This window comes from Molothrus aeneus, chromosome 15, assembly GCF_037042795.1.
Source record: "Molothrus aeneus isolate 106 chromosome 15, BPBGC_Maene_1.0, whole genome shotgun sequence".
Lineage (NCBI taxonomy): Eukaryota > Metazoa > Chordata > Aves > Passeriformes > Icteridae > Molothrus > Molothrus aeneus.
This window is the reverse complement of record NC_089660.1, coordinates 14,070,131-14,096,848: the sequence shown is the minus strand read 5'-3', so window position 1 is coordinate 14,096,848 and position 26,718 is coordinate 14,070,131. Positions and strand designations below refer to the sequence as shown.

The 26,718-nt window shown below is 38.7% G+C and overlaps 1 protein-coding gene across 1 annotated transcript in view; it reads right to left on the bottom strand.

Moving 5' to 3' along the window:
• The window catches only part of TENM2 (teneurin transmembrane protein 2), a 619,525-nt gene that overhangs the window by 62,608 nt on the left and 530,199 nt on the right, over positions 1-26,718 (bottom strand). The window contains exons 13-15 of the mRNA XM_066560474.1: positions 23,568-23,762; positions 18,043-18,243; positions 15,074-15,259 (exon numbers count right to left, since the gene is read on the bottom strand). Of these exons, the coding sequence (XP_066416571.1) occupies positions 15,074-15,259; positions 18,043-18,243; positions 23,568-23,762 (582 nt within the window). The remainder of the gene's footprint in view (positions 1-15,073; positions 15,260-18,042; positions 18,244-23,567; positions 23,763-26,718) is intronic.

The following is a 26,718-nucleotide window of genomic DNA, read 5'->3' as shown; positions in this document are numbered from 1 at the left end:
AGGGAGTGGGATTTGTGCACACACACACGGATACACGAGCAGGGAGCTGCAGTGAGAACAAGCAGATGTTATCAACTGCTTAAGCAGCTCAATCCACTGCAGAAGATGCACAGCACTGAGGGGTAACAGCCTCTAGGGGGATTGGAGGCAGTCTGCCCCAAAATTTATGGGTCCAAGTCTGGTGTCTGACCTCAAAACCACCCCACTCTGAAGGAGAGCTTGGACCAGTTGACCTGCTGACATCCCTCCTAAACTGAATTATCTACCATCCCTTTAGTTCTAGAGCTTTATATTTCATAATTCTCAGGGCAGGGAATCCCAGTTTTCTCAGGCACTATTAAAATATAATTGCTTGCTATTCATTAGATATTAATGCCTGCATAGAATTTATAATTTAGCAATTAACTTTCAGGTATGCAAATGCTGATCCCGTGTAAGTGTGCAGGTTATCTCTAGCAGAAGAATAAATATGAGCCTTAACAGAAGCAGGCAGTTTCCTCTCTTACTGTGTGGCAGATTAGTACCTTCTGTCCCTCAAATTTGGTACAGAACTTTGGAATCCCTTCAGGATGAAAACCACTATTTAGACATGTGCATTATATTTTGCAGCTGATCTTCTTAAAGTATTAATCACATGGATTCCAATAAATGGCTGCACACTGCATGGGTTTGGATTTCACAGTTCCAACATTCCAATTGTCCAAAAGAAAAACCCAAGGAAAGTGCCAGAGAATAAACCAGAAGTTTTTATGAAGTTTTGTGGAATAGTTTGGAATGAAAAATACTAGCAATGCACTAAATGTTTCATGCCTTCTGGCTTGCAGCAGTCCTACATCTTCATGACATTAAAATATGATTACAAGTGGCCAAAAATAATGGGTATTTGAATATTAAAATTAATATATCTCACACGCCTATAAGGCTAAAATTTATGGAGTTTGAATATAAACAAATATAAAGTATGAAATAATGCTCATGACCTAGGAGCAGTATTCCACCACATGGGCAGTGTATGCAAAACAAATTAAAATAGATAAGCAATGCATTCTGAGGTATATGAGTGTTTGTGTATGCTGAGTTGTTTGACAGATATAGGATAGAGGATGAATATTTCAGTACATAAAATATACTTTATAAACATCCCTTTAATTCTAAAGTGCAAGGCACCATTCTGCATCCCTTGTCAATGTACGTAGGCCTCACGAATATCAAACCATTTTCCAATTTTTATATCTACCAACTGCACAAATAACTAATAAAAGCCACAAAAATAAAAATGTGGTGTTCACAAATGAACTGCTTTAAGTCCTGCATGCATAAAACACTTATCTTTCTGTTCCTTTTTTATCTGTTTACGTGGCAAAGGAAAAAACATCCTAATCCTTCGGATCTAGCCAGTTGCTTTGATATTTAAACACTAAATAAATCTGTGAAAGTGATTTTGATCTACAAGGGAGCTCATCTTCTCCATCTCACCCCCAAGAAAGCTGAGAGTATTTAATCTGCACTTGGAAGAAATTTGGAAGACAAACGAGCTCTTTAAGCTCTGCTTGCTTTACATTAAACATATTTACTACCAGGCAACTGATGGCTCTGCTCCTCCCCTCGCCTCACCAGAAGTGTCCTTAATTCTCTGGAACGAATACTTAAGTCTTTCTGCTGCTGGGCAGAGCATTTATTTTCCATTTCCCTGTAGAAGCCATCAGAAGCACCAATGAGACTGTTAATTTGATTGCCTTGCATCTATATTTGACAGTTTTTAGGCCATCTCAGGACAGGCAGGTTGTCACTTCTTCCACTGGGACTGTTTGCCAGGAGAATTTAGGAAGGGAAACACAAGGTAAGGGAGTGGGAGATGAAGCCAAGAAATCTGGAGACCACTCTGCCCCAGCTCCAACAGGACTGTGTGACCAGGACAATCAGTATCTTGAATTAATACACTCCAATCACTGATTCATGTCAAGCAAAAAAGTGGAGAGCTATGTATTGTCAGGCTATTTGCTTTAGTTTAAAAAATCCAACAAAATAAGGAAAAGCAGAAACAAAGATCATTTAAAAAGGAATTTCCAATAACAAATAATAGTAGTGGTAGTAATAATAATAATGATAATAATAAAGAAAATCTATGGTCTATGCAAGGGACATCTAAAAGATAACTTTGTGTAGTTACTTTACATTTTGTACATTATTAATGTAAAGTTTTGTGTAATTAACTCTTTCTTTGCAATGCTGAAAACATATTAGTAGCTCATAGTATCTCTAAGCACAACAAACAGATATCAAAGAGATTTTTCTCCCCAGGTTATCACTTTTCTTAGAAAAGTTCCAGGGGAATGGTACCAGGGTATGAGACTGCCCTAAAGATCAGCATTATTGATCCTCAGCGTTCAAATAAAATCAGAATTTAGGTTTCCCCACTCTGCCTGTTTCCCATCATTTCAGTGGGGTGTGGTGTCACTGTCCCTTGTTTACAGCTCAGCTGCCACCACCTTTCAAGGAGCATGTTAGAACCATGTTAATCAGGCTTTCCTTTAGCTGATGGCCATTTGTTCAGAGCTGTGAACCTGAGCAGAGTGCAGCCCTTTCCCCTGCTCAGCACCAGGACAGTCCTGCTGGGCTCAGGCTGCAGAGCAGTTCCAGCAGGTTCCACTGGTGTGCCACCAGCAGCTGCCAAGGTGACACCAGAATGGTCCCCAAGGTTTGGTGCAGTCTGACTCTCTGAGATCACACAGATCACAACCCAGCAAAGAGAACCTGGGGACAGCTCTGGCTTTCAGGGTAAACACATATGTGGGAATATGCTTAATCAGGCACAGTGCATATCCAATTTACTCTAATAACTGCTGTAAGCACTCAGAAGTTTCTGCAAAAATCCTTTTTAACAGTGTCGCTCACTGGAAAAGCTCTCCTGCAGTTTAGTGACACAGCCGGGCTCCTCAAGGTAGAAATCTGCCAAAACTTGTATGTTGGTTCTCCAGCATGCTCACCTGCTTCTCACCATGAAGGAAAACACTTACCAACTGCAATTATTTCCTAGGCTGGGCTCAAGTTACCTAATTCATGTAAGGGATCAGTAGCAGTAGCCCTGTGGAAGTTCATCTTTAATAAACCTATACTCTTTAGTCATAGGACAAAAATTCAGAAGCAATACTGATGAGAACTGACATTTTCCTTTTCACTTCACTGTCATTTATTCACTTTTGAGTGACATCCCTCCTCACATTTCATTATGTTTTTATCTCAAGCATTAAAATACAGCAAATAAATAATTAAGATCTGGGGACATATTCTGCAAATAACTTTATTAAATCTCCCATTTAGTATCAATGGGAATGCTCACTTCAGAAATCAGAAACATTATATACAACTTGCTAGGAATTTTTAAAACTGCAGTGTTTAATATCAGAATTTCTGACAAAAATCCTTAATAAGTAGGGGAAACTGTAACTACAAAAATTGAGTAAATAGATGCAGTCTTCAATGGAAGGCACACATGTTAAATCCTCCCAGTTCTGCTGAATAAATATTTCCCTTTACAAAGCATCTCATACTTTAAAATTTTAATGCAGTAAAAGCTTTTAAATTGGTTAAGGAGGATCTTAGGAATTTCATGGTAACTAGAAACACAAATACTGGTCAAAGATGACAGATTTTACTCAGCATATTTTTTGTGTACAGAAGATTGAAATATTAAAAGGAATGGGGATATAATTAGATTGTAATAAGCATTGTCTTAATTGTATTACAAAAAAAAAAAAACCCAAAAACTTTCATGTGGAATGGAAATATTAACAAATTTAAGAGACATTTCAGTGGATCCAAAAAGTCTGCTGAGTGATATTTCACTGCTAATTAATACTTTTGACTAAGTATATGAAGTACTGTTTATAATTAAGGGTGGGTCTGAGGGATCTTAATTCACATTTTTTCTCACCATACAAGCAATCAAAATTGTTATGGAATATACAACCAAAGATTCCAACAAAAAATCAGCCAGTGTCCATTCAGCCTTCACAAACAGGGTGACCTTGACTTTGATGCCCTGTTCTCTAAATATGGCAAGCTTTCTCCATTCTAAATCAATATTTCTGACTTATTTTGGAAAAAAAAGTTTCAAACATTCACAGGACACACTGAAGATATATATGGATTGGTTTCATGATAAAGAATCAATTAATAATGATCCAAGGGAGACAGTAACAAAAAAGCAGTTTTACCCCTGTTCCAAAGCCAATAAAAAGATGAATTGTGCCACATGGGAGCAATGTTAACCTTCATTTCAGAATCCTAACAAACTCTATGCAGTGATTTTCTGTCTTAAGCCTAAAGCATCTTTTCAATTGCTTCTGAAACAAGAAAAGGCGCATTGCTACTGCTTTTCCTGCACTGTTATAAAACTATTAAAAAAAAAAAAGTAAGGATTAATCAGAACCTGCAAACATTTTAACAAATGCATTCACTTTTCAACAACAAATAATGATTCATGGCTTTCTGCTTACAGCAATACCTTTATGGTCCAAATGCAAGGGATTCTGCAATTTGAAAAAACATGGAAGGGGAAGAGAAACACCCTTTTAAAATAGAACTACTTCATTCTGAGCACACTATCTTCCACTGTAGGACTGGATGCTATAATGCTAATTCCTCTTAGTTTGAGAGATAAGTGGTCTGTAACCCAGCATACACACATTTTGCCTTGCTTTATGGAATGGAAAGCATCAGAACAGTTTATATCTAAACTGTGCTGAAAGGTGGATGGCAGCATGCTACAGCAGGGACTCACTTCTACTCTCTGGAATTCCCAGTGGTTTAAACAAAAAGTCAGTTCTCTCATCTGTACTAATGTGTCTCTGTTTTTAGGAGAATCAGCATCTTCTGGGACATTTAGGGGTTTGTGTTTGTACATGCTGAAGTTACAAAAATAGCTTCAGTGCTATCCTTGAGGAGCTCCTTCCACAAGAAACTCAGCAATGCCTTATGATTCCTAACAATTGGAAAATCACAGTATTTGAAGCAGCACCACTTTCAAAATCAATAAACCATCATGATCCAGGCAAAAAAATTCTATTCCTAAACAGATTTTTTTGTTGTTGTTGTTAATTTGTGCTTTTGGATAATTGTCCTCTTAGTATTGCTTCTAACCTAAAATCACAACCTAGCAACCTAGTAATATTCTCCACTACAAACTGATTTAGTTTTTAATTAAAAAGAATGGTTTTAATCACAATTGCATCCTTATATTTACTTCTTGGACACCAAAGTTATTATCCCTACTAATTCTCTTCAGAACAGGGACTGCACCTTGATGCATCGTGGTTCTTTAGCTCAGTTGTTCAATGCTATGAAAAACTATTTGAAGGAAAACGAAAACATAGATGGTCCAGATGAATTATGAATCTTAGTTATTTTTCAAACTCTTGAACAACTTTAGTCTTCCAACACCTACCAAAAAAAATACTCATCTGAAATTTTATAATTAAACAGAGAAGAAATTAATCTTCATATGGGTTCATGTAAAAATATACTGAAATATTAGGAGTGTTTATACTTTTCAAATATATGAACAATTAACTATTAGCTCATGTAGTTCAATCTACCCTAATCAAGCCTGAACATTTAAAAAGAAATCTCTAAACCTTTTCTTGCAGCTATTTTGATGGTATCTTGTTTTAAAAGCAGGATACAGTCTATTGATGCTGAGTTTGATCAAACTGCTTTGCCCTGGACTGTTAAAAACTACAAATAGAAACTAAAGATACAGTGGGATCAGGAAAAAAGCAATAAACTTGGATGGTTGTTTGTCAAATGATGGCTCCCTAGTTCCAGAATGCAGGACACCTTTGAAGAGGGACTATGGAATAGAGGAAGGCAAGTGAGGGGGGCAGGACTTGGGGGCTGCTTTGCAAACCATCTTTGAGAGAACCCAGAGCCTGTTTGACACTTGAACAGCTGGGACTCATAGGGACTCATAGCACAGCTCCCAAAAACCAGAGAGCCACCACAAGAAAATCCATCCCAGATGTCAGACACCACTCATGGGCCACACAGCTGGCTGATCACAGTAAGGCAGGAGTAAAAATATCTTTTAAGAGTAGTAGAGTGAGAGGGAGAAAAGCTTTATGTGGATAAGCAGACAGCCATGTCTCCCCTGCCTAAATTTTCATTAAGGATAATGTTTTGATCCATGTCACAGCAAATCCTTCATGAAAGCAAACTTGCTACTTTTCCATGAAAACTGCTTAACTGTTTAAGAGAGGTACTCTTTTTGAGTGAAATATTTAAGTGTACAGTGCTCAGGGTCAGCTCTGAGAGTTGAAAATCCTCAGGGAACAGCTGGGCCATGAATCCTTTCTGCTCTAATCCCGTTAGTGAATGAAGAGGGGATGATGACAAACACAGCAACCTCAATATATCATGTCCTGCTTTTCCTCTGGCTTTCAGCAGCCTGGCTCTGAACTGCTGATTAATGAGGCACCAGCACTGCTTTGTCTCCATCTATCCCAGCATGGATGTGTTTTGAAGACAACTGACAGCCTGAGATGGACAGTAATATGTCAATCAACACTACCTCACTGAAAACACGACAGTAGAATGTGCTGGAAATTGTAGAAATCTACTCAGTTGGACACAATTTCTTGGCAGCTATAAATCAGGTAATAGCAACCTCAGGATTATTCCAATTATTTTCACTTTCAACATGAAGAGATGAAAATGGACTAAAGCATCAGACCCAAATGCCTTTAAGAATACTCAAGTTTGTATTCAGCTCTTACATTTCAGTAACCCAAATTACGTTTGCAATTTCTTTGGGCAAACGAGATATATTATATTATATGATGATTTCTGTAGGACAGCAAACTTTGCTTCTTTTTATATGTATAGAAAGGCTATATGTAAAATGAAATAGGTTGAGGCTACACACAGGAATAATCTCCAGAAGCATCGTTATCCTATTGAGCATTTCATAAGCAGGTCAGAACAGGGCTGGAAAGAAAGAAGGAACAAGAGAAAAGAGCTGGATAACATAAATTTTGTAAAAACTTTCTTCAATAAGAATGGCTCATGATACCTCATAACTTGTGCTCTGAACAAGTCCCCATATTCATTCCTTAAGATCTGTTAAAAAACTGTCTAAGTAAGGGCTTTTAGTGAAAGAAGGATGTATCAATATTCAGCATCAGTGTGTATTCATCCTCAGTGAGTAGTTACTGCACAAGAGAGAGCTGACAGCTTAAAGAGAAGCCTTTCAATAGTTTCATTTTTCCCCGAAGCCCTAAATAGATCACACAGCAAAATCCTGAACTGACACCTCAGAGGTTCTACAGAGACCATTTTTTTTCCTTTTTATTTCTGACATTAATATTTTTAATACAACATTAAACTAAGAAAATATTGAGTAGAGAATTTCAAAAGCATCAAATATCTTCGGAAGACAAGTCTCTAACTTATAATGCATCCTACTATTAATTTGATACTAAATTGGCAAGAAGCTGAAAAAAAAACAACAACAAAACCCTTTTCAAAGCTTTGCATCTGAAATATCATTCCACCGAGTTTGCAGCAGTCAGGCAAAACACATTTGACTTTATTTGCATCTTCAAGCATGAAAGGTTATGTGAAACTGATATTGAAGACACAGGAATGATACCTTGAGAATGTATAAGCAAGAATAAAAGTGATCAAGAAAAAGGTATCTTTAACAGGAATATGAACAGCAGGTCTCAAAAGCATGGACAGCTATTGTTCTCTTTTGTATTTCTTTCTTAGTAAGTATAAATATTATATATATGTATATACATGTCTGTTTCTCAGGGTCCAGCTCTACCTTTCTGTCTCCATACAATCCGTGCCACTGACCACTCACAAGCATTCCTGTGGCTTTGTTGTTTTGTTTCCAGCAACATTGTGTAATTCACTCCCTTGCTGAAGCTCTGCTTGACACCACAGGGTACAAAATAATACAGAAAATATTATCTGCAGGAGAAGAGAAGATTGTCTGGCTCCTAGAATACTGCTAGGAACAGCATAATCGGCTCTGCCCTTTCAAAAGTTAGATCAGCTCCCTGATTGATTGCCCTCCCTCACTTTTTGTGGTCTTTCAAGAGTTCAAGAATTGGCTAGAAAATCAATATAACTCATGAAAAACCCCTCCAAAAGGAAAAAAAAGAAATGTGGTTTTAGTTAGGGAAACTATTCACCAGGATCTTCTGGGTGCACCTTTGAAGTACCAGACAAAATGCAGGAAGTTTAGCTGAAAACATACTCATTAAATTTTTTGGGCTAGAAAGGAAAGAAATAAGGTCATGTTCTGCAAATATCCTGTAAAAAGAGAAAGAAAAAAGCTACTCAAGTGTTCTGACACTGAGCTGTGACATGTTTCAATCATTTACAGGAAGCCCTCAGCAAAGAATGCAAACAGGAAAGTTCTTCCTCATGAATAAGCTTGCCTTTCAGCCAAAAAAGATCCCCAGCTGCCCCCTGTAAATTCTGTAAATGAAAAGGAATTCTTTTTCTAAACTCCTTGAAAGTCAAACCACTCTCACTATACATAAATCTCTACACAGAATGCTTCTTTCCAAGCTCATAATCAGCTACCTTGCTCAGCTGTGATAAAATTAGGTGGATGCATATTGCAGTTCTGGATTCCTTAGTGCTACAGAAATTATTTCCAAAGTTTACTCATCTCTGATCCACAAAAATAGCTGGTGTATTTCAGTTTTCAGCATAGGAATTTGCAAAGTTACAAACTAGAAATCCCAAGCAAGAACCATCTACATAATATGGAATCTGGGGACTCTACAGCCAAGAGATTTTACTCAGAAATAAAAGATGACAAAGGCAACCAACAAAGCACCTCGACAGCAAATGCAGCTGAGAAAGATAAGAAGCATCAGCTTCCCAGGAAGAAATTTATTTACCAGATATTTATTTACCAGGAACTCAGACCTTGACTGAAGCACAGAGATGCTGCACTAGATGAGCACATACTTATCCAAGTGACGAGAACATCTCCTTGGCTTTGATTATAAAATGGAACATGACATAACATATGCTCCCAAAATTCCACCCTGTAAGGAAGATTTCTACCTTTTGAGTCTCTGTCTTTGAATGATGGAAGTGAAAATGTGAATGATGTGCAGTGAGTGACAGAAATAATTGAGAATCTCTTAGCTTGCCTCATGAGGTACCTGCTGCTCCTCTGCTTTGCTGAGGAGGCACAGGGGGAGCAACTCTTAAACTCCAAAGAATGCATCAGGAGAAATCTGCTTCCAGGTATAAAACAGTGGGATAACTGTGTGATACAGGTGATAAACTGGAAACTGCACATTCAGGAACAGCCAACATCTCCAACAGTTTTGGTCATGTCATCATACATATATTACCAACATATTTCAACATCTGCAGTAATGAAAAGTGGTCATGACCTAAATATTCTATGCATTTTTCAAATAAAATGAAAAAAAAAAAGTGTTCCTCTCTCCTCAGAGCATGCAATCTAAATTCCTGTCATCATTCTTAGAGGGTTTTTTATGCCTTGATAGGTTATAAACTGTTACAGATTAATTTTAAGTTAGAAATCCATTGGAGAAGTCTAATATATCTAGCTCCTTCTAAATTGCTCTTTGTCAGATACGATGGCTTTCCACTGCCTCCTCCCACACACTTTCCATCTCTCCTGAAAATTGCCTCATCTTTGAATCATTACCCTTGTAATTACAACAAGAGAAATCAGTAGTAGAAGAAAAAAAATCTTTGACACAAAGAGCATTATCAGGGGACAGAAATATCTTGCTATATCCAAAGATAACACAGTGCCACATTATTAATGTTTCCATTGATTATTGAGTCCATGATGAGGTAAAGAACTAAATCTTTACACTTTACTTGTGGTATTCCATCCAGCTGATAGAAAATATAAACATGTGTCAAAGCTGGAAAGGTCATCCCAAAGCACTCAGGGGGGAAAAGTTTTTAGTAAACAATTTTTTATTAGAACCAGAGCTGGAGTATGGTCCATATAGTGTTCACCTTTAAAGGGAGAGTGTTTAAAGTATTTCCCTACTGGGGGTGAGTTTGTGTGGATGTTTCAGAGTGGCTCAATAACCACATTGACAACCCATTGTTCTGCAAGTACAGAACACATAGATCAGTCTCCCTGGCTGGATAAATTATCAATTCTACTTCCAACAGTGGCATTGGATTCTTAAAGGGAATGACAGTACAGCTCTTCAGGTAGGCCATTAAAAATAAACTCCTTAGAAGGAATGCTTCCTCCTAAGCTCATTTAAAAGAAGACTGGAAGAGAGCTCATAGAGTTCAATGATTTCTGGTAAGGCTGCTGCCCCAGGGCAGGATGAATTACCTCTGTTATTCCTGACAAGTGTTTGTCTAAATGGTTCCTAAAAACTCCATTGATGAGGAATTCACAATTTTCTTGGACAACCTCCTTCAGTTTTTCATTTATTGGTAACATGTTTTTTCCTAACATAAATATTCTGTACTATAACTTAAACTTCTCAATCATCCTAGATACAAAGTCCTTTCTTTTTTTTCTGTACATTTTTATGCATGTGAAAATATTAGGTTATTTTCCAACATGTAGGTGACAGAATCCTAGCTTTTTTCCAAATCTTTCTCCTTTATTCAAGGCCTTGAAAACATAGAAGATAAGATAGAGAGCTAATACAGATTTCCAAACCCCTACTTCACTGAGGAACTTGTTTGCCAATTTTGACAGTTTTCGGGCCAAGGACCCAGTGGGAGAAATTGCTGATTCCCATCTCTGGAGTTGGATTTCAGAAAGCACTACCCAGGCCAGAACAGTGTCAGGTTTGTGGCTGGACTTGATGATCTTAAGGGTCTTTTCTAAGCTGAATGAACCCAAGCAGAGCCTGAAGAGATGGACTCATCACCTGCTTGTGTTTTGGCAGGCAGGCAAGTGGAGGCTCAGCTTCAGTGTCTGTACCAGGGGTATAGCTCATTTGCATAAAAATAATTTAGAAAAAGAACATAAGAGATAAGAATTTTCTGGATCAAAATCTGCAGCAGAGTATCCATGTTACCAAATAGCCTTGAGTACAATTTTTTCCCGCTTTCTGTCTGAAAAAGAGTGCTTAACCTACCTCTAATGGAGGACATGAGCAGACAAGGGCAAGGCTTGGCAACATGATGGCAGCCCCAAAGAAAACTTCACATATCACTTTCTGGTCAGAGCTCACCTTAAAAGATCCATTTACAGACATTTAAATTTTACTTGTAAATATTTAGGATTAAATCCTGCTTTCACTAGTCTCCCAGTGAGATTTTTACCAATAACTTAATAAGACACCATGCTTTAGGGATATGAATTACAGATGGAATTACACTTTTAAAATGGTATTTCTGACTGTTTCATAAGATCTCCATATATATCACACTGTCCTTGGAATGCTATCTTGACAGTTTATATGCAGAACATCCTCTGCAAGCATTTAAAAACAACAGTTTTAAACATCCAGATAATATTTTCAGTGAAAGTAACAGATCTGTTTTATAACAGCATGTTTTAAAAAACATTCAGATGATTTAAGGAAAAGCTGAATCCTCCATCTTAAATTTCTGTCATGAAATGGGTTCAAGATTAACAACTTCTATACCTTACTTTCACTTTGTTATTAGTTTTCCAATATTTTTTTTCATCTAGATTACCCTCTATTATTTAGTTATAACTTCCTCCATAATTGCAATCAATGAATAGTAATCACTTAATAAACATATCCTGACAGGTCTATTTTTGCACAGAGAAAAGATTAATTTTCTTTATCACCACTCCAGTAAGCAATTTCTTTTCTTACCTGAAGTAGCAAAGTGAACTGAAGTTCTGCTCTGCTTCAAAAAGCAGCTGAGCAAGACCAGACTCCTTTCACTTTTATATTATTTGGATATAGATTTATCAAAATCTGAGTAACTTGGAACCTGCATGCATTTTTATTTGCATTGATTCTTACACATAATTCTATTGCACACAGGCATAAGCTGCTTTGCACAAACACTGTGCTAACACTGAGCTCACACTGCTGTTCTGCAAGGATTTTCTGAGTGCTTTTCTTAAACCAGGTTAAAACAGAGAAAAAAATGTATTTCTATTAAAACTTTTGAGCTTAGATACTCAACAATGAAATGACAAGGAGTATGCATTCTGTCAAGCATCTATTAAAGCCTCATTTGATATTAAATAGGATAAAATATCCTGAATGAACATGGATACTTGTAGGTTACTATGATGATTTCTTTCCACTACCATGTAAATATAGCACAAAGAAACTGGTAAAGAAACACAAAGAAAAAAAAAAGAAAATGGTTTTTATATAGAAATCTCCTTTTCTTCCTCGCAGATCAATTTGTTCTAAGTGGACTTGGACTAAAGTCACTAGAATCAAAGCGAGTTTTTCTGCTGACTTCATTTCAGACTAGGTGTAGCAAAAATGGAAATTCAGGGTAAATAACCTCTCCTACAGGATTTGTATTTCCTGTCTTAGGACAAACAGCCTGTGCAGTTTTCAAGTACCTTCCAGAAAGGCCTAATTGGTGGCATCTTTTTAGGCAGACACTCCTCAGTAGTTCTGACATTAAATGGTGTGTCAAATTTTCAGCTGAAACCATAAAGGCAGTACTCTGACAGCGAGTTTCTGTAAAATTTAAGTGCACTTTACTTCTTCACACCAATGTCTAAAACATCTTGAGCAACTCATCATTGTACCAAAGCATCAATTCACTCTAAGCACAAATTTTCCAGTGTAACTTCTAGAAATTTCTTACCAATACTGACAAAAATCCCTTTTACCATCCTTTTCCTCTGAACTCTGTGTTTCAGCTCCCTGTAACACGAACCAGTGGGGTCACACTGAGCAGTCCCTCTGAACTCAATCCCATTCCTGGCATCAGCCTTTGTGCTTTTGTAAATGGCCTCAGGACATAACCATGTGAAAATTCTTACTGATACAGGCCTGTCACAAGAATCCCTGTCTGCATGCAACAGACAACTTCTGACTGCACAAACTTCATCCAAGATAACTAGAAGGGCATACCTGAATTTTTTGCACTAAGTCTCATCTTTGCCACAGGCAGGACCACATTAAGTTTCAAGGAAATCTGTGTAATACACACCAAACAAGAAAAGCTTACGCATATTTTAATCACTTTAGAAATATCACCCTTCCTCTGGAAAGAATTGATTATACACATCAGTAATAAGGAAGATAGCTAGTTCAAAGCTCTGAAAACTAGGTTTAAAATCTCACTTCAGAGTTCACTAGTGCAGCTTGCAGTTTTCAGCCTACTTTGAGATCTTGGTAAAAGGCATCTTTTTGTCTGCACAGTAATGAAGACTTTACATACACTAATTACTTCTAAACATCGGCACATTACTAAGAGATTATAAAGCAAAACAAATTTTGTGCGAAGCATCAACTTCTGAAATAAGCAAATATTACAGAATTTAATGAAAAAATTATATACTAGGCATTTTTGTAAAGATCTGGGAAGAACTTTGAAAACAAAATGCCTGGATTAATCTAGCAGAGGTATGTTGATATGATGGAAGTCTGAAAGCAATTATGAAAAAAACACTCTGCATCTGTGCTGGTCACAAAGTGTTCAGTCATAAAAGCTTTGATTTAAATCATATTAGCACAGTGTGGAGGAAGCATGCAGCACCACAACATCAAAGGATATGCCCTGAAAATATGTATCGATTTTTCTTTTTTTTTTTTTTTTCATGTCTCCAATAGGAGTATACTTTTAGTTTCCAACTCCTGTGTTGGAAATGGTTTGTATATCCAAAGAGAAATCAGAGGGGAATGAAAAAGAAAAACAGCTTGAGGGATGCAAGAATCTCACCATACGTTTAAGTAAAGAAATAACAATCCACTTGTAATAGGACTGTCCCATTAGGGTCCCTGACTGCCACAAAAATCTCAAGTGTCCTACTCTTTTCTTTCTTAAATTCACTACCTTAAGATAATGAAAACAACATGACTCTGGATTTGGACTCATCAGATTTCTTCTAAGGTATACTTTAGTTCTCCAAAAATTCTTTGGAGAAAAACACACTCACCTGAACCTCACAGTCTCAGTAGATGGGATACTCTTGTTCCAGATAAATCTGCTCAGACTTCTTGGAAGTGATGTGATCACTGAGAATTTCCCATTTTTGATTATAGCTCAGAGAAAATAACAGTTTTCTCCTTTGAGTAAACTTTCAAAACAATCCAAATAGAGTGCCTTACTGCTTGTAGAGACAAAATAAAGAACTTAGGAACAATTAATTCCTCTTCCGAGTAAATTTTCAAGCATGGTAATTGAGAGGAGAGAACATCATTGCTTTGTGTAAGGATGACCTTTTTGAGCTTCCCAGGCTGGCAGAGCCCAGCTGAGATTGTGATGCTGCTGCTGCAGTGAGCTGCAGGCTCTCAGGGAAGGGGCTCATGGGCTGGCGTTGTCTCCATGCAAACAGCAGGGCCACTGTCCCAGCACAGCAGGGGACAATGCCAGGGAGCTGCTCCTGTACCAGCAGGAACACACATTCCCCAGCACTGACCCCTGCTCCAGGTGCTGCTGCGGGCTCTGTTTCACATGAGATGTACAACAGCAGGAGAGCACGCATGGGCCAGACTGGGAAATTAAAAAAGAGGCCATTCACACAAAGGAATGAGAGTTAGGTTTGAAAATCATTCAGGCTCAGATGATACTAAGATATCATCCATAGTACCAAGCGTTCTGTTTATTAATATCACACATGGTACCATTTTTCCCATCTTTACTTATTAATGTGGAATTTGTTGTTGTGCTGTTTTTGTATGGTTTTTTCCTCTATAAAAAGAAAAAAAATCTATAAAAATCATTGTTACTGATTTGAAATGATTCCAAGAGTCCACCTGCATTTCCCCTGACACATTTTGAGTCAGGGTTGATACCTGAGAGCACCTGGGTCCCTAAGGGAACAGCCCATTACAGTCCACGACAGTAACTATGTCTCTACGATTTATGAAAAGAAAGCAATATGTGCCTGTTTCGGTGCCTGTCGTTTGCCTACCAATGGTGCAGTGCTCCCCATTCCAGCCCTCTCTGCATTCACACTTCCCATCTTTACAAGTCCCGTGCTCGGTGCAGCGGGGGTGGCACACACGCTGGTCACAGCCCGCTCCCGTCCAGCCCTCCTCGCAGCGACAGGCCCCGCCGATGCACACGCCGTGCGTGCCACAGTCCACCGAGCACACTTCTAGGAGAGAGAACAGCAGTCACAGCCAGCCTCAGGGACAAGGGAGCACCACAGCAGCGCCTCTGCTCGAAACTACGCTCACGCAAAAGCTGGCCTGCTCACAGTCCGATGAAAGCCGGCATTGAATTTTTGTTTAAAAGCAAACTAAATTAAAAGTTGCTTTGATACCTTAAGGTTTTTCAAATGCCTTTAGATTTTTATATTTTTTAATATAAATGCCTTTATATGTCAGAACCCAGGAAATTCCTCTGACTGTCCTGGATGGCTCGAGCTCCTGCCAGTGGGCTCAGAGACCTTGGCACAGAGCCCAAGACACCTGTGACTTTGATCTTGACCCATGGAAAAAATTACCAACCTTATATGAGGATTTACAAGCCACGAAAGTTTAGGTAGAATGATAGTTAGTTTGTCACAGGGTGAAAAGTAGAATTTTGGGTTTTTAGAATGGGGGCTCGGGGTCCCAAGATGGAGGAAATTGGGCGTACCCTGTTCTTCTTCTTGGCCTCCATCTTCTGGGTGATGTTGGCACTTCTGGATTGGTTTAAGGTAGAAACTCACTGTCTAACATAGGTGATAGGTATTGGGAAGTTATGGTAAATAATGTACACGTAGTTTTTAGTATAAAAAGACAATCCTGCCCTGAGGGTGGGGTGTGCCTCAATCCAACCTGCCAGACAGACCTCAGTGGGTTGGAGAAAGAATGTAATAGATAAGAAATAATAAACAACCTTGAGAACAAGAACAGAAGAATCCTGACTCCTCCTTCGACTGCTGGGCTGGGAAAAAGAGACTTGTACGTATCTCAGAGTCACTCTGACCAGCAGAGATTCTGAGGTTTTTATTTTAAAATTTTTTAATCTAAATGCCTTTATATTTTTCAAATCCTTTACTGCATTGGTACATAACTCTAAACTCCATGTAAAGTGTTAGCTGCTGTCTACACATTTCGGTCAGATGAAACAATTCCTCTGGGCCTGCAAACTCAGGGACACCCTAGAGCCTCAGGCCATGAAAAGTACAAGCAAAAGTGAATTGGGGGGGGAGCAAACTGAGGGAATATGACTTTATTACCTGAAGCTATAACCCCTGATATGTAAATGGACCTAACCTAAAATTGTCTGAAAAACTCATGACGATCGTCCATCCTAGGTGTAGTCCCTCTCAGAGGATTTTGACTGCCCAAGGTGCCTCTACAGAAGGTCTTTAATATTAATAAATACCCACTTCATTCTCTTAACCTTGTCTAGCCTCTGTTCTAGGTAGGCACTCCAAGGCATCAGTTTAAAAAAACCTGCTAATGTGCACTGCACAGAGCTGCAGAGCTGCATCCTCCACGCAGACACAAACATGTCAGAGGTGCTGTCCCCAACAGCAAAGGAGGTGAGCAGGTGGCTCTGCCCTACTCAAACCTGGACCTTGAGTGATTTTGACAGATATTGATTTGCTAAGAATTGAGACTGAAACTCACCTAAAATTCATTTGGCAGAGAATGGCAGCAATTCAGGGTCATTTAGAATGATGGGTAAAAGTCACTTTCCAAGGAGAGATTTTGTATTCATATTACTAACATGGTCAGTTATCTGGTGTCTCACTCCAAAAATTCTACTGCTCTCTGCCAGCTGAAGTTTCAGATAAGCAGAAGGGTCTTTTGCCCTATGCATCACCAAAGAAAGTGGCAGCAAAACTCTCATTCTTGAATTTTTCTGACTGCCTATCCATAAAGCAGAAAACACATCTTGATATTCATGTCACTGGTAGGGTATTCCAGCTGATTAACCTTAGGAAATAACTGAATTACTGTGAAAAATGTAAATATTTGTCTCCATTTGTCTCTAGTGTTTTGAGACACTTGGTTTTGACCTACAGTACCATCTCAAGGTTCAACGGAAAATGTAAAAGCAAAATTCCCTGTATTCTTTTCCCCAGAAATAGAAACATTGGGACATTTTCATTTACAGCCGGGAAACAGAAGTACACTTATGTAACTTTTTCAGTCTAAAAGAGAATCAGTGTTAGAACAAAACACAAACGCCTAACCAAATTAAGAATGTCATGAAAATATATATAGAAGTACATTCACAGTTTTTCCCAACAAAATGAAACAAGCCCAATCATGTAACAAAGACAACTTTCTCGATTATTACTGCATTTCAAACTCACCATAGGTATTAACCTTTGAACAAAACAGCAACATGATTGCAAAATTAGGGGAAAAAACCTCTGTCTTACTGTGGATGCCAAGGGACAGAGAGAGAGGAATGGCCAAGGGACAGAGAGAGAGAGGAACGGCCAAGGGACAGAGGGAGAGGAAATGGCCATGGGACAGAGGGAGAGGAAATGGCCATGGGACAGAGAGAGAGAAATGGCCAAGAGACAGAGGGAGAGGAAATGGCCAAGGGACAGAGAGAGAGGAACGGCCAAGGGACAGAGAGAGAGAGGAACGGCCAAGGGACAGAGGGAGAGGAAATGGCCATGGGACAGAGAGAGAGGAACGGCAAGCGTTTCTCACAGCAGCTTGTGAGAAATTTTAGGGAGTTGTAAGGATGTGGTAACTTGTTAAGTATAAACAATCTGCAGGTGGTGTTTTTCTACTTTGTCTTTCTGTTCTTCTCAAGGAGGGTGTATGAGGAAGGTGTTTTTGTTAACTAGCCAATCAAATAGAATGCATTGCATCACTCTATAAAAACCGCGCGGTTCTCTCGAATAAAGCCCTCTTTGCTCTTTCTGCAGTACTGCCTCCCTGCTGTTCCTGTGCAATTGGCGGTGCCAGAGTGAGATCTTACCAACGGAGCAGTCGGGGCCCATCCAGTTGGGGTCACAGGTGCAGAGCCCCGTGTCGGGCAGGTAGGAACCGTGGCCGCTGCACTGCTCGGGGCACTGCGCGCGCGGCAGCTCGCAGCTCGCGCCGCCCCAGCCCGGGCTGCACAGGCACTCCCCGTTCACACACACCCCGTGGTTGGAGCACGTCGGGTCCAGGCAGTCCACTGCAGGGGAAAACAAAAAACGTGTGCAGAAGGGTCACTTCACACCAGGGGGTGTTTGGAAAATGTGCTCTGGAAAGTCTGGACAGGGTGATAAATAGAGCAAACTGAGGGAGCTGTCCAAGTCATATTAATAGCTGGTCTGAGAATGGGAAAGTGAGTAATTTACATTTTATATTAAATAAATCAAACAGGGTTTGACTGTGCAATGACAGTTTACTGCAGGAATGCTGTGCTGGAGAAGCATAAAGACTTAAAAATAGCACTTAAATATAAATATATATAGTCAGAGTTCCACACGTAAACCTGGAGACATTTCTTCTGAAACACATTGAAGTTCCAATGACTCATATACTGTATTTCAAGTACAAAATAATTTGCAGTTTTAAAGAATTTTTTATTTGGAGGATCTTTATAAAAAATGCTATTATTACTATTAAAACATTAGAGCACTGTTTGAACATTAGGACAGCCTCTTCAAGTACACAGAAGTCAGAATGTCAGTGGCTTTCAGCTTCATTTAGACTCTTAATCATTCAGGCACTTCTGAATGTCTGATCCATGGTCCATTAGTAGCTGAGCTGTGAAACTGAGAGCCCTTGTTACTTCAACACATATTCTAAACCAGGAGATTGTTTCTCTTAAAGAAGCAAAACCAGATATAGATATGGAATTCAATCCAGAAACAACAATATGAAAATAGTTATGATGGAAAATGATGCAATGGAATTTCAGTTGCTATTTCAGTCCTATAAAGGAATGTTACAAGCTGTCTTTCAAATGAACTTTATCAGTAACATTTTGAGTTTCCAAATTTTTATCTTATATAATGAATCTGTATAAGAATACTGTGCTTTACTGCCAATACCCACATGGAGGCTTTACCAAGTACCTTTTGCTGTGGAATTGAAGGTCAAGGTCAAATTCATGTCTTAAATAACTTAAATTCATCTCATGACTGGTATATATTAGCTCACAACAGCAGGACCAAGAATGATTTGCATGCTCTCTCGCTGCTCCAGGAAGATCTGAGTTTATAATGAAAGTGATTTATCTCTCATCTTTTCCAAACTGATCCTTCCATATTAAGGCAGAGACATTTTCACTCCACCTGATGTGAACAATACTTGATCTTTCAAATCTCAACTTTTCTAAAAACATAGAACCCTGTCAAACTATTTTATTTAGTTGTAGAACATTTAAAGCAAGCATATAGATTAGATACAAGCAGAGGATTGAGGCAGGTGCATTTAGAGATACAATAAAAGGAGTTATCGAGATACAATAGTATAGAATTCAGAATACAGTAGTACAGGAAGAAATGACTGTAAAATTTCTTACAAGATTTTCATTTTAATGATGACATTGGCTATCATTTTGGGTTTGCTTTTCCTTTTTTACTTTCAGATTTAAAGCCGAGTCAATTGGACATGAAAATATAATGCAATTTCATATTTATAGGTAAACCAAGATTGGCTTATGGTTCACCTCAAAGTTGATAAATTCATAAACTCTTTTAAATTACACAGAGTGCTTGTCCTCTATTGTTACTCCTTCTTTGTGCTTAGCCAATTTTAACCTGTCTGAAGTTTACAATGCATCTTTTGTACAACTGCTGTTGAACTCAATGGACACAGAGCTGTGATGAAACAGTCTGATTGAATAAAGAAGTAAAGTACACAAAAACTTAGGTCAATCTACTTTAAAGATGAAGGTTACTTTCCTCCTACATTTGGTCTGTTCTGGGTTTTTTTAGGATATATATTTTAACAGAAAATGTAGAAGGGTAGTACATGTATAACATCGTTATAGGACAGCTAACTTTAGGAGATAATGATAACTCATAATGTACTCTCCTTGTCAGGAATGTATCATCTTCCTTCTCAAATGAAAGCACTAATGAAAGGAATGTGGAGCATATGAAAAACACCACCTTCTGCTACATAAATTAACTGTCTTCCCTCTATCCTGAATTACAGTGCTCATGCAACTTTGATTTATTTCTACAGAATGAGCCTATCAATGCCCTAAGCCCCCAATTTCCCTTGTTTTACAGGATAACACACTAAACACCTTTGTCCTTTGTTCCAGACAAATGTGCTTTACAGCTGTTTTGTTCTATCATCTGGGTAAGTAGCAGCTTTCAAAGTTTAAACTGAGCAGAGTTTTTACTCTGAGCTCCAATCTTGTTCTATTTTAATACATACTCAGAGTTATCATCTCAGGCCAGATCCTCGCTGCTGAAATTAGCATAATGTGATTACCTGCAACAGAACTGCACTGGCTTGTGTTGCAGAGGTTCTGGCCCTGAGGTGTAACAGGGTTTACAATGGTATTTAATCAGGATTTATCCACGGACCCTCTTTGGTGTTTAAACAAAGGAGAATGCACCTTAGCATGTATGTTAGGCTTGGAACTCTCAGCCCCCTGGCAGCTCAGATCATTAGAGCTCATTTAGTATTGGGCCCTCTGTAGATTTGACAAAAAAAGGTACTGAAAGCAATTTATATCCTTAAGGACAAAAAGGAGGTCAAGGAGTTTTTCAAACAATATGTACCATGAAGTCCCCAAAGAGCCATGAATTACACTTATGAAGTTAAATGTCATTGAAAAATGACTCGACCAGGAAAGTGACAAGAAAACCACCCTAACTTAACCTAATTTGGCAATTTCACTTGTGTCCCCCCTAAAGTAGACTGAATGAAGCCTGACAAATACCCCACTTCATCTTCTGTGCAAATTTGTTAATAGAAAAACAGTGTTTATGCTGCAAAAATTGTGCATCAAAAATATTGATTTTGGTGTCACTTTCATTTCAGGTAAATTGTTTGAACAATATAACCATGATGAATATCAGAAATAAAAAGCTATTGGGAAGAAAAAAAAAAAAAAGCTGACCCACTTATTCTAATTCAATATCCTAGTTGGAAAATGGCAAATGAATCAACCTTTGCCATTCCTTTTGGAAGTTCAAATCAATAGAGGAGATTTCATATATTATATAGAAATACAGAAATATTATTTCTATCATTCTACCATTAAAAGTGTAAAATTTCTATTAATGCAAAAACTTTAAGTAAGACTAGATGATGAATTAGACAGACACCACTTCACAGTGTACCCTTTCTCCCATAGCACTCGAATTGATGCGAGAAATACGTACAAAAGAAATGGAATTTTAGAGTACAAACATGGTGGTTGATTTTTATTTATTTGCAAATTAATTCATTGACTTATTTATTGCCCAATCATATATGCAAAAGGTTGCTTTAACCTTTCTTGTCATGTTATTCGCCCCTTCCAAGTTTGTAATCAATACCTCCTACCTTTGTAATTCATTTATCTTTTTAGGAAGAAACATATCCTTCCAAGCACAGTGTTGATTAAATAATGTATGTCCTTTCATCTCACACAGCCATTCAACTCCCAAAAAGCTCTGTTGACTGACAGATTTGTTGTGCTCCCAATTTTGGCTGGAGTTAACCCAATACCTTTGCAAAAAGGCCTGCACTGGCTTTTTCTAGAAACTTCTCTGGAGCTGCTGATGTCTCTGCTTCACCATTCCAAACATTCACCTGAGGATAAAATGGATTAAGCACTACAGGAGCCTATTTCTCTCACAGAAGTTTGGGGATCCAAGGCAGATAGATCCATGGGGATCCATGGCCCAGACAGACTACAGCAATTCTAGAGAACTGAAAGCAGAGAGAGAATTCCATGCAAGTACCTGGAAATTACAATAAAAGTGAGGGAGGAATGGCTTGCAAGGTAAAATTTCCTGAATTAAATGAAACAAAGATCATTGTAGGCTATCTACCATAATCTCTCTAATAACACAAGCATTTATACAACAACAGAAAATACAATGAAATGTATAAAACTTAATGAGACCAAGCAAACAATTGCATTTATTCCCAGAAAGAGAGGTTCTGCAGTCCTGGGGAACAGATTGGGTGCTGTAGAGCATGTTAAAGACAGCCTTTTTCACTTTGATTTTCATGAGAATGATAGTTAAAGCAAGGCATTTGAGATAATTTTTGAAAATCTCCTAATATCACGCACTCAGGTTGAACTGAGAACTACAAATTCTAAGGGGAAAAAAAAAGATATTACAGCATTTTCTGGATTTAGTTTAAAACATAATCCATTAAAAACAATGTAAAAACTCTTGGCTTCAACTGAATTCTGGAGAAAAGCTCTAACAACCAGTGTTGAGAGGGTTTAGTGGAAGAAGGTGACAGGAATGAACTGAACAAACAATTGCAGTCCCACCAGTGAGGATCCTTGGTTTCTTTGTTTTTTTCCTGTTACCACAAGTTCACTCAGACTAACACCAGATCTAAAGGTGATGACTGTCCTAAAGGTGATGACAATAAAACCCTTAGTGGTTTCTTTACCCAGAGTTTTCTTCCCTTTCTTTTCTGATGGGAGAGACAGCTGTTTACTATAGAGTAAAATGAAAATTAATACATACAATATCAATACAGCTCTGCAACCAATTCAGAATAATCCAGAGAGACTCCTCAGCCCTAACACCATGACATCCCAACCCTACCACTTCAGTACTCAATCTGCTTCTCTCTTTGGAGGATTAATAAACCCTGGAGCACAGTAATATATTTCAAAAAGAAAAGCAGTCCAATTTACATTGTGCATTCTAACAGAAAACAGCCATTATTGAGCTTAATCTATGACCATATTCTGCATGGGCTATTTTAAAAATTTGTTCATTCTACATACTCAAGGAATTGGACGCTTTGAATCTGAAAAGCTTTTCTGCATTTTAAGGACAGTTATTGCTCGTGTGTGCCATCTACCTTTCCTTAATCCCATATGATTGCAGCCAACAGGAGCAATTTGCCCCTCATTAAGTCTGTAAGTAGCATGGATATCCAAGTCTTTCAAATATTTTTAATATTTTTCATCAGTTTCTGTCTTAATAGTGATTGATATGTGCTTTGTGTGAAGTTGAAGCTATACAATTTTGTCTACCCCTGCTCCTTTTTCCTCTGCATTTCACATCTAAATTGTTCGGTAAACATAGTCCATAAGAAAAGATTTTTCTTTGCTCTTCAACAAAGGAATTATTCAGGTTTACTTTTGGCAGACACTCTTAACACTGCAAAGCAATGTATGCAGAAGGCCTGAAGTTTGGTCTGAACTCTGATAAATCAGTAAAATTGTGGTGGACTATGTTTTTACCCTCTTTTACCTGCTACAGCAGTTTTATGCTGAGATTTTTATTCCATTCTTTCCTTTTTTCCTAGCCATTAAATACCTCCCAAACCCAGAAAACAAACTAACAACAGAGAAAATAAATATCCTACCTTCCTCACAGTTTTCTCCTTTATAGCCCACAGAACAGACGCAGTTGCCCTCGATGCAGGAGCCATGACCTCCACATGAGGGGTCAATGCACTGGCTGATGGGCACATCACACTCTGGACCCTTCCAGCCACTGTAGCACAAGCAGGTGCCTTTGGAGTACTGACCATTGCCACTGCACAGAACGGGGCAGGCAGCTGGAAAACGGAAGGGAAGGAAAACAACGCACAGGGTCATGCATGTAGTCATGTAAAAGTGCACTAAAAATTCACTACCACACACACTCAAATATGTTCAGTTACTGGGGAAAAAAAAATCTGAGATAATTCGTGGTGGCTCAGTCTTCATTTCCCAAACAAATCATTTGATTGCTATTTAATAAAGCACATATGTGTTGGGCATTCTGAGAATACAACCCCTATTCTTTGGAGAATGCTGATAATGTTTGGGATAACTAATGGGGTAATGTGAACAGATTTGAGTTTGACATTACTCTGTTTTGTTTCTCTAGGTAACATCCAATTTTCACAGATAGAACACAAAACATTCAGTCCCCACAACAGCTTATTATATGGCATCTTTCTTTTACCATAACACTTCTTAAATGTAATGTCCCCAAACTTCTTTAGACCCTTTGCTTTTCAGTAAGAACTGTGAACACAAGAATGACACAAGCTTTCAGCTACTACAAATGCACCTTGGCACCACTGTCCCTGCTGAGCCTGGTTTCCCTGAATCCCAGTGACAGCTTTTACCCACACAGGCAAGAAAGCACCATTAACCCTTACCCCTCACTACTGTGTTATTAAGGGGGTAAGACGTTCTCAGCAAATATTCATTTATGCAAATAAAGTGAAGCTATGAATAATAAAAGTAGTCAGTAGGTCTTGGGTGCCAGGAATCAGATGTTGTACATATGCAGAGCAATGGAAAGAAACAAGTGGTTAATTAAAACCCAGGTGCACATAAATGTTTCCCTAAGTCATATTCACTCCTGTGTCCTCATGTCTCCCTTGGGAACATGGCAATCTGTGAACTTCTGGGCCTGTCAAAGACTGGCTGTGTGGTCACTAGCCAGAGAAATGGAAAAAACCCCAGAGAAATAACAGAAAATGGGAGTAATGAAGTGAGTCTTTAAGAAAAGCTTGGAGCACTTTTGTGCTCTTCTCTCTGATGCAGTTTGATAAAGACAGAAAAGTATTTCCCTGTCTTTTCCCTCTTCAAAGTAATTAGAAATGAACACCCGGTGTTACAGTGCCAAAAATATACTCAAAAGCTACTATTAATCATTAAAAGGTCCTAATGCCTTCTTGGCTTCTATTATCCCTTTAACCCCAATGATCAAGAAGAACCCAAGTAATTGATTTCCTACAAAGAAATGTGCAATGGTCCAGTTATTCAACTTCTCCATTGTTCAGCCCTGCAATCCTTATTAATCTTAGCTGTCCCATTGATCTGCTGCAAAAACACATTTCAGGACAGATTTTTTGGTGAATTTTCTTATTTGATAGGTGAAAAAATTGATCAGAAAAAATAAAATTCAGATTTCTAACCTGAAATGTTAACTAAAATTTAGAGTGCTGAGAATTATTTCAAATAAAACTACAGATTAATGGGCTGCATGCCATATAATATGTATAATGTTTTTTGGCCTATTTTTCTTCTACAATAGAACAATTTCAAAGTCAGTATGCTGAAGTTTGGGGTTTGTTGCTGCTCCTATGTCTTAGATCCATATTATCCATCCTTTGGTAGCAACAGGACTTCATTCTACTTCATTCCTGGTGTTCTCTCTTACTGTAAGTTTTGTCCAGATGCTTTTTTATGCAAAAATGAACAGAAATTTGAATAAAATACGATTTCCATCAGCAACTCTAGGTGTAGCAGAAGGGATTACAACTGACCTCACCCCTGGTAATTCACAGCTGTACTAATTACCAGAGAAGAAGAACAGCCTTGCCCTTAATGGGTCACAGCTGTGACTAATAAAGCTAAGTGTGATAGAAGGGGTGGGCTGGCTGGTCAGGGAGAGCCTGGGGGTAGAGCACCTTGTGGAGGTAGAGGAGCCCTGAGGAAGAAGGAAAGATCCAGAGAGTCACAAAGAAGAACAAAACAAGGAAGAGAGGTGCTGCTGCAGAAGACCTGTCTGGGTCTGATGGAGTTAGAGATGCTGCTGGAGCCTGCAGTCCCAGTTGAGCCTCTGTGGGCAGAGGGAGCAAGGAAACACTTGCAGTCACATTCCAGCAGGAACAGCCAGCAGTCAGGGGCTGGCAGAGGAGCCAAGAGTAGGAGCTTGCTGGGGTCAGAGTCAGGATGGCTGAACTGTACAGGAGAATAAACTGGGACCCTTTTCATGTTGTTAAATGAGAGTCTGTGTCTCGGCTCATCTCTACCCTAATGACAGAGAGGTCTGCTGCAACAAGCAACATTTTCATTTCAGATGTGATCTATGTTCACATATGCTTTACTGAGTTCAGTGAAAAAGTTGATAAATTTCTGCTGGTTTCTGAGCTAAGTTTACTCAGCCAGCTGTACTGAAACACCACACAGACAAATTGTCCCCACACTGCACCCCAGGACATCTTTTTGCACCTCAGCATCAAACACCTTTGCATGATATACCACACACTGAACTAAAAGCAACTTGAATGCTGTATGACTATTCCTTCTGGCTGCATGCTCCCCTGAGGAGCCTGGCTCAGCTCCCAGCACAGCATTTCCCTGATCAGGTGTGCACCTCCTGCAAGTCACCAGGTGAGCCAGAAGCAAAGGGATCAACCTGGCACCAACTCCCCTTTTTGGCTATGAAGATCTGGAGGCACAATTCCTTTGTCCATAACTCTCCATTTCACTGCAATTTAAAGGCTTGTTTCGGGCTGACATTGATACATTTTCTCAAATCAGTATAAGGAAGGTAATAATTTCTGTCCTGCTCTCTTTGCACGGTGTAGAGGATTTTGGACAAGTGATCAGAAGGCAGCCTGTCCTGAAGCTCTGGAGTGATCATGAGTGTCGAGTTTCTTGGTGTCATCTTGCACACCCTGAAACACTGTACAGACCCTGGTCTTTTAATTGGAACTCACTTGAACACAAAAAAAATCTCTCTCTCTAGGACAAGGCTCCTGTATGTGGTGGTTAAGCCTGCAGTCCCTT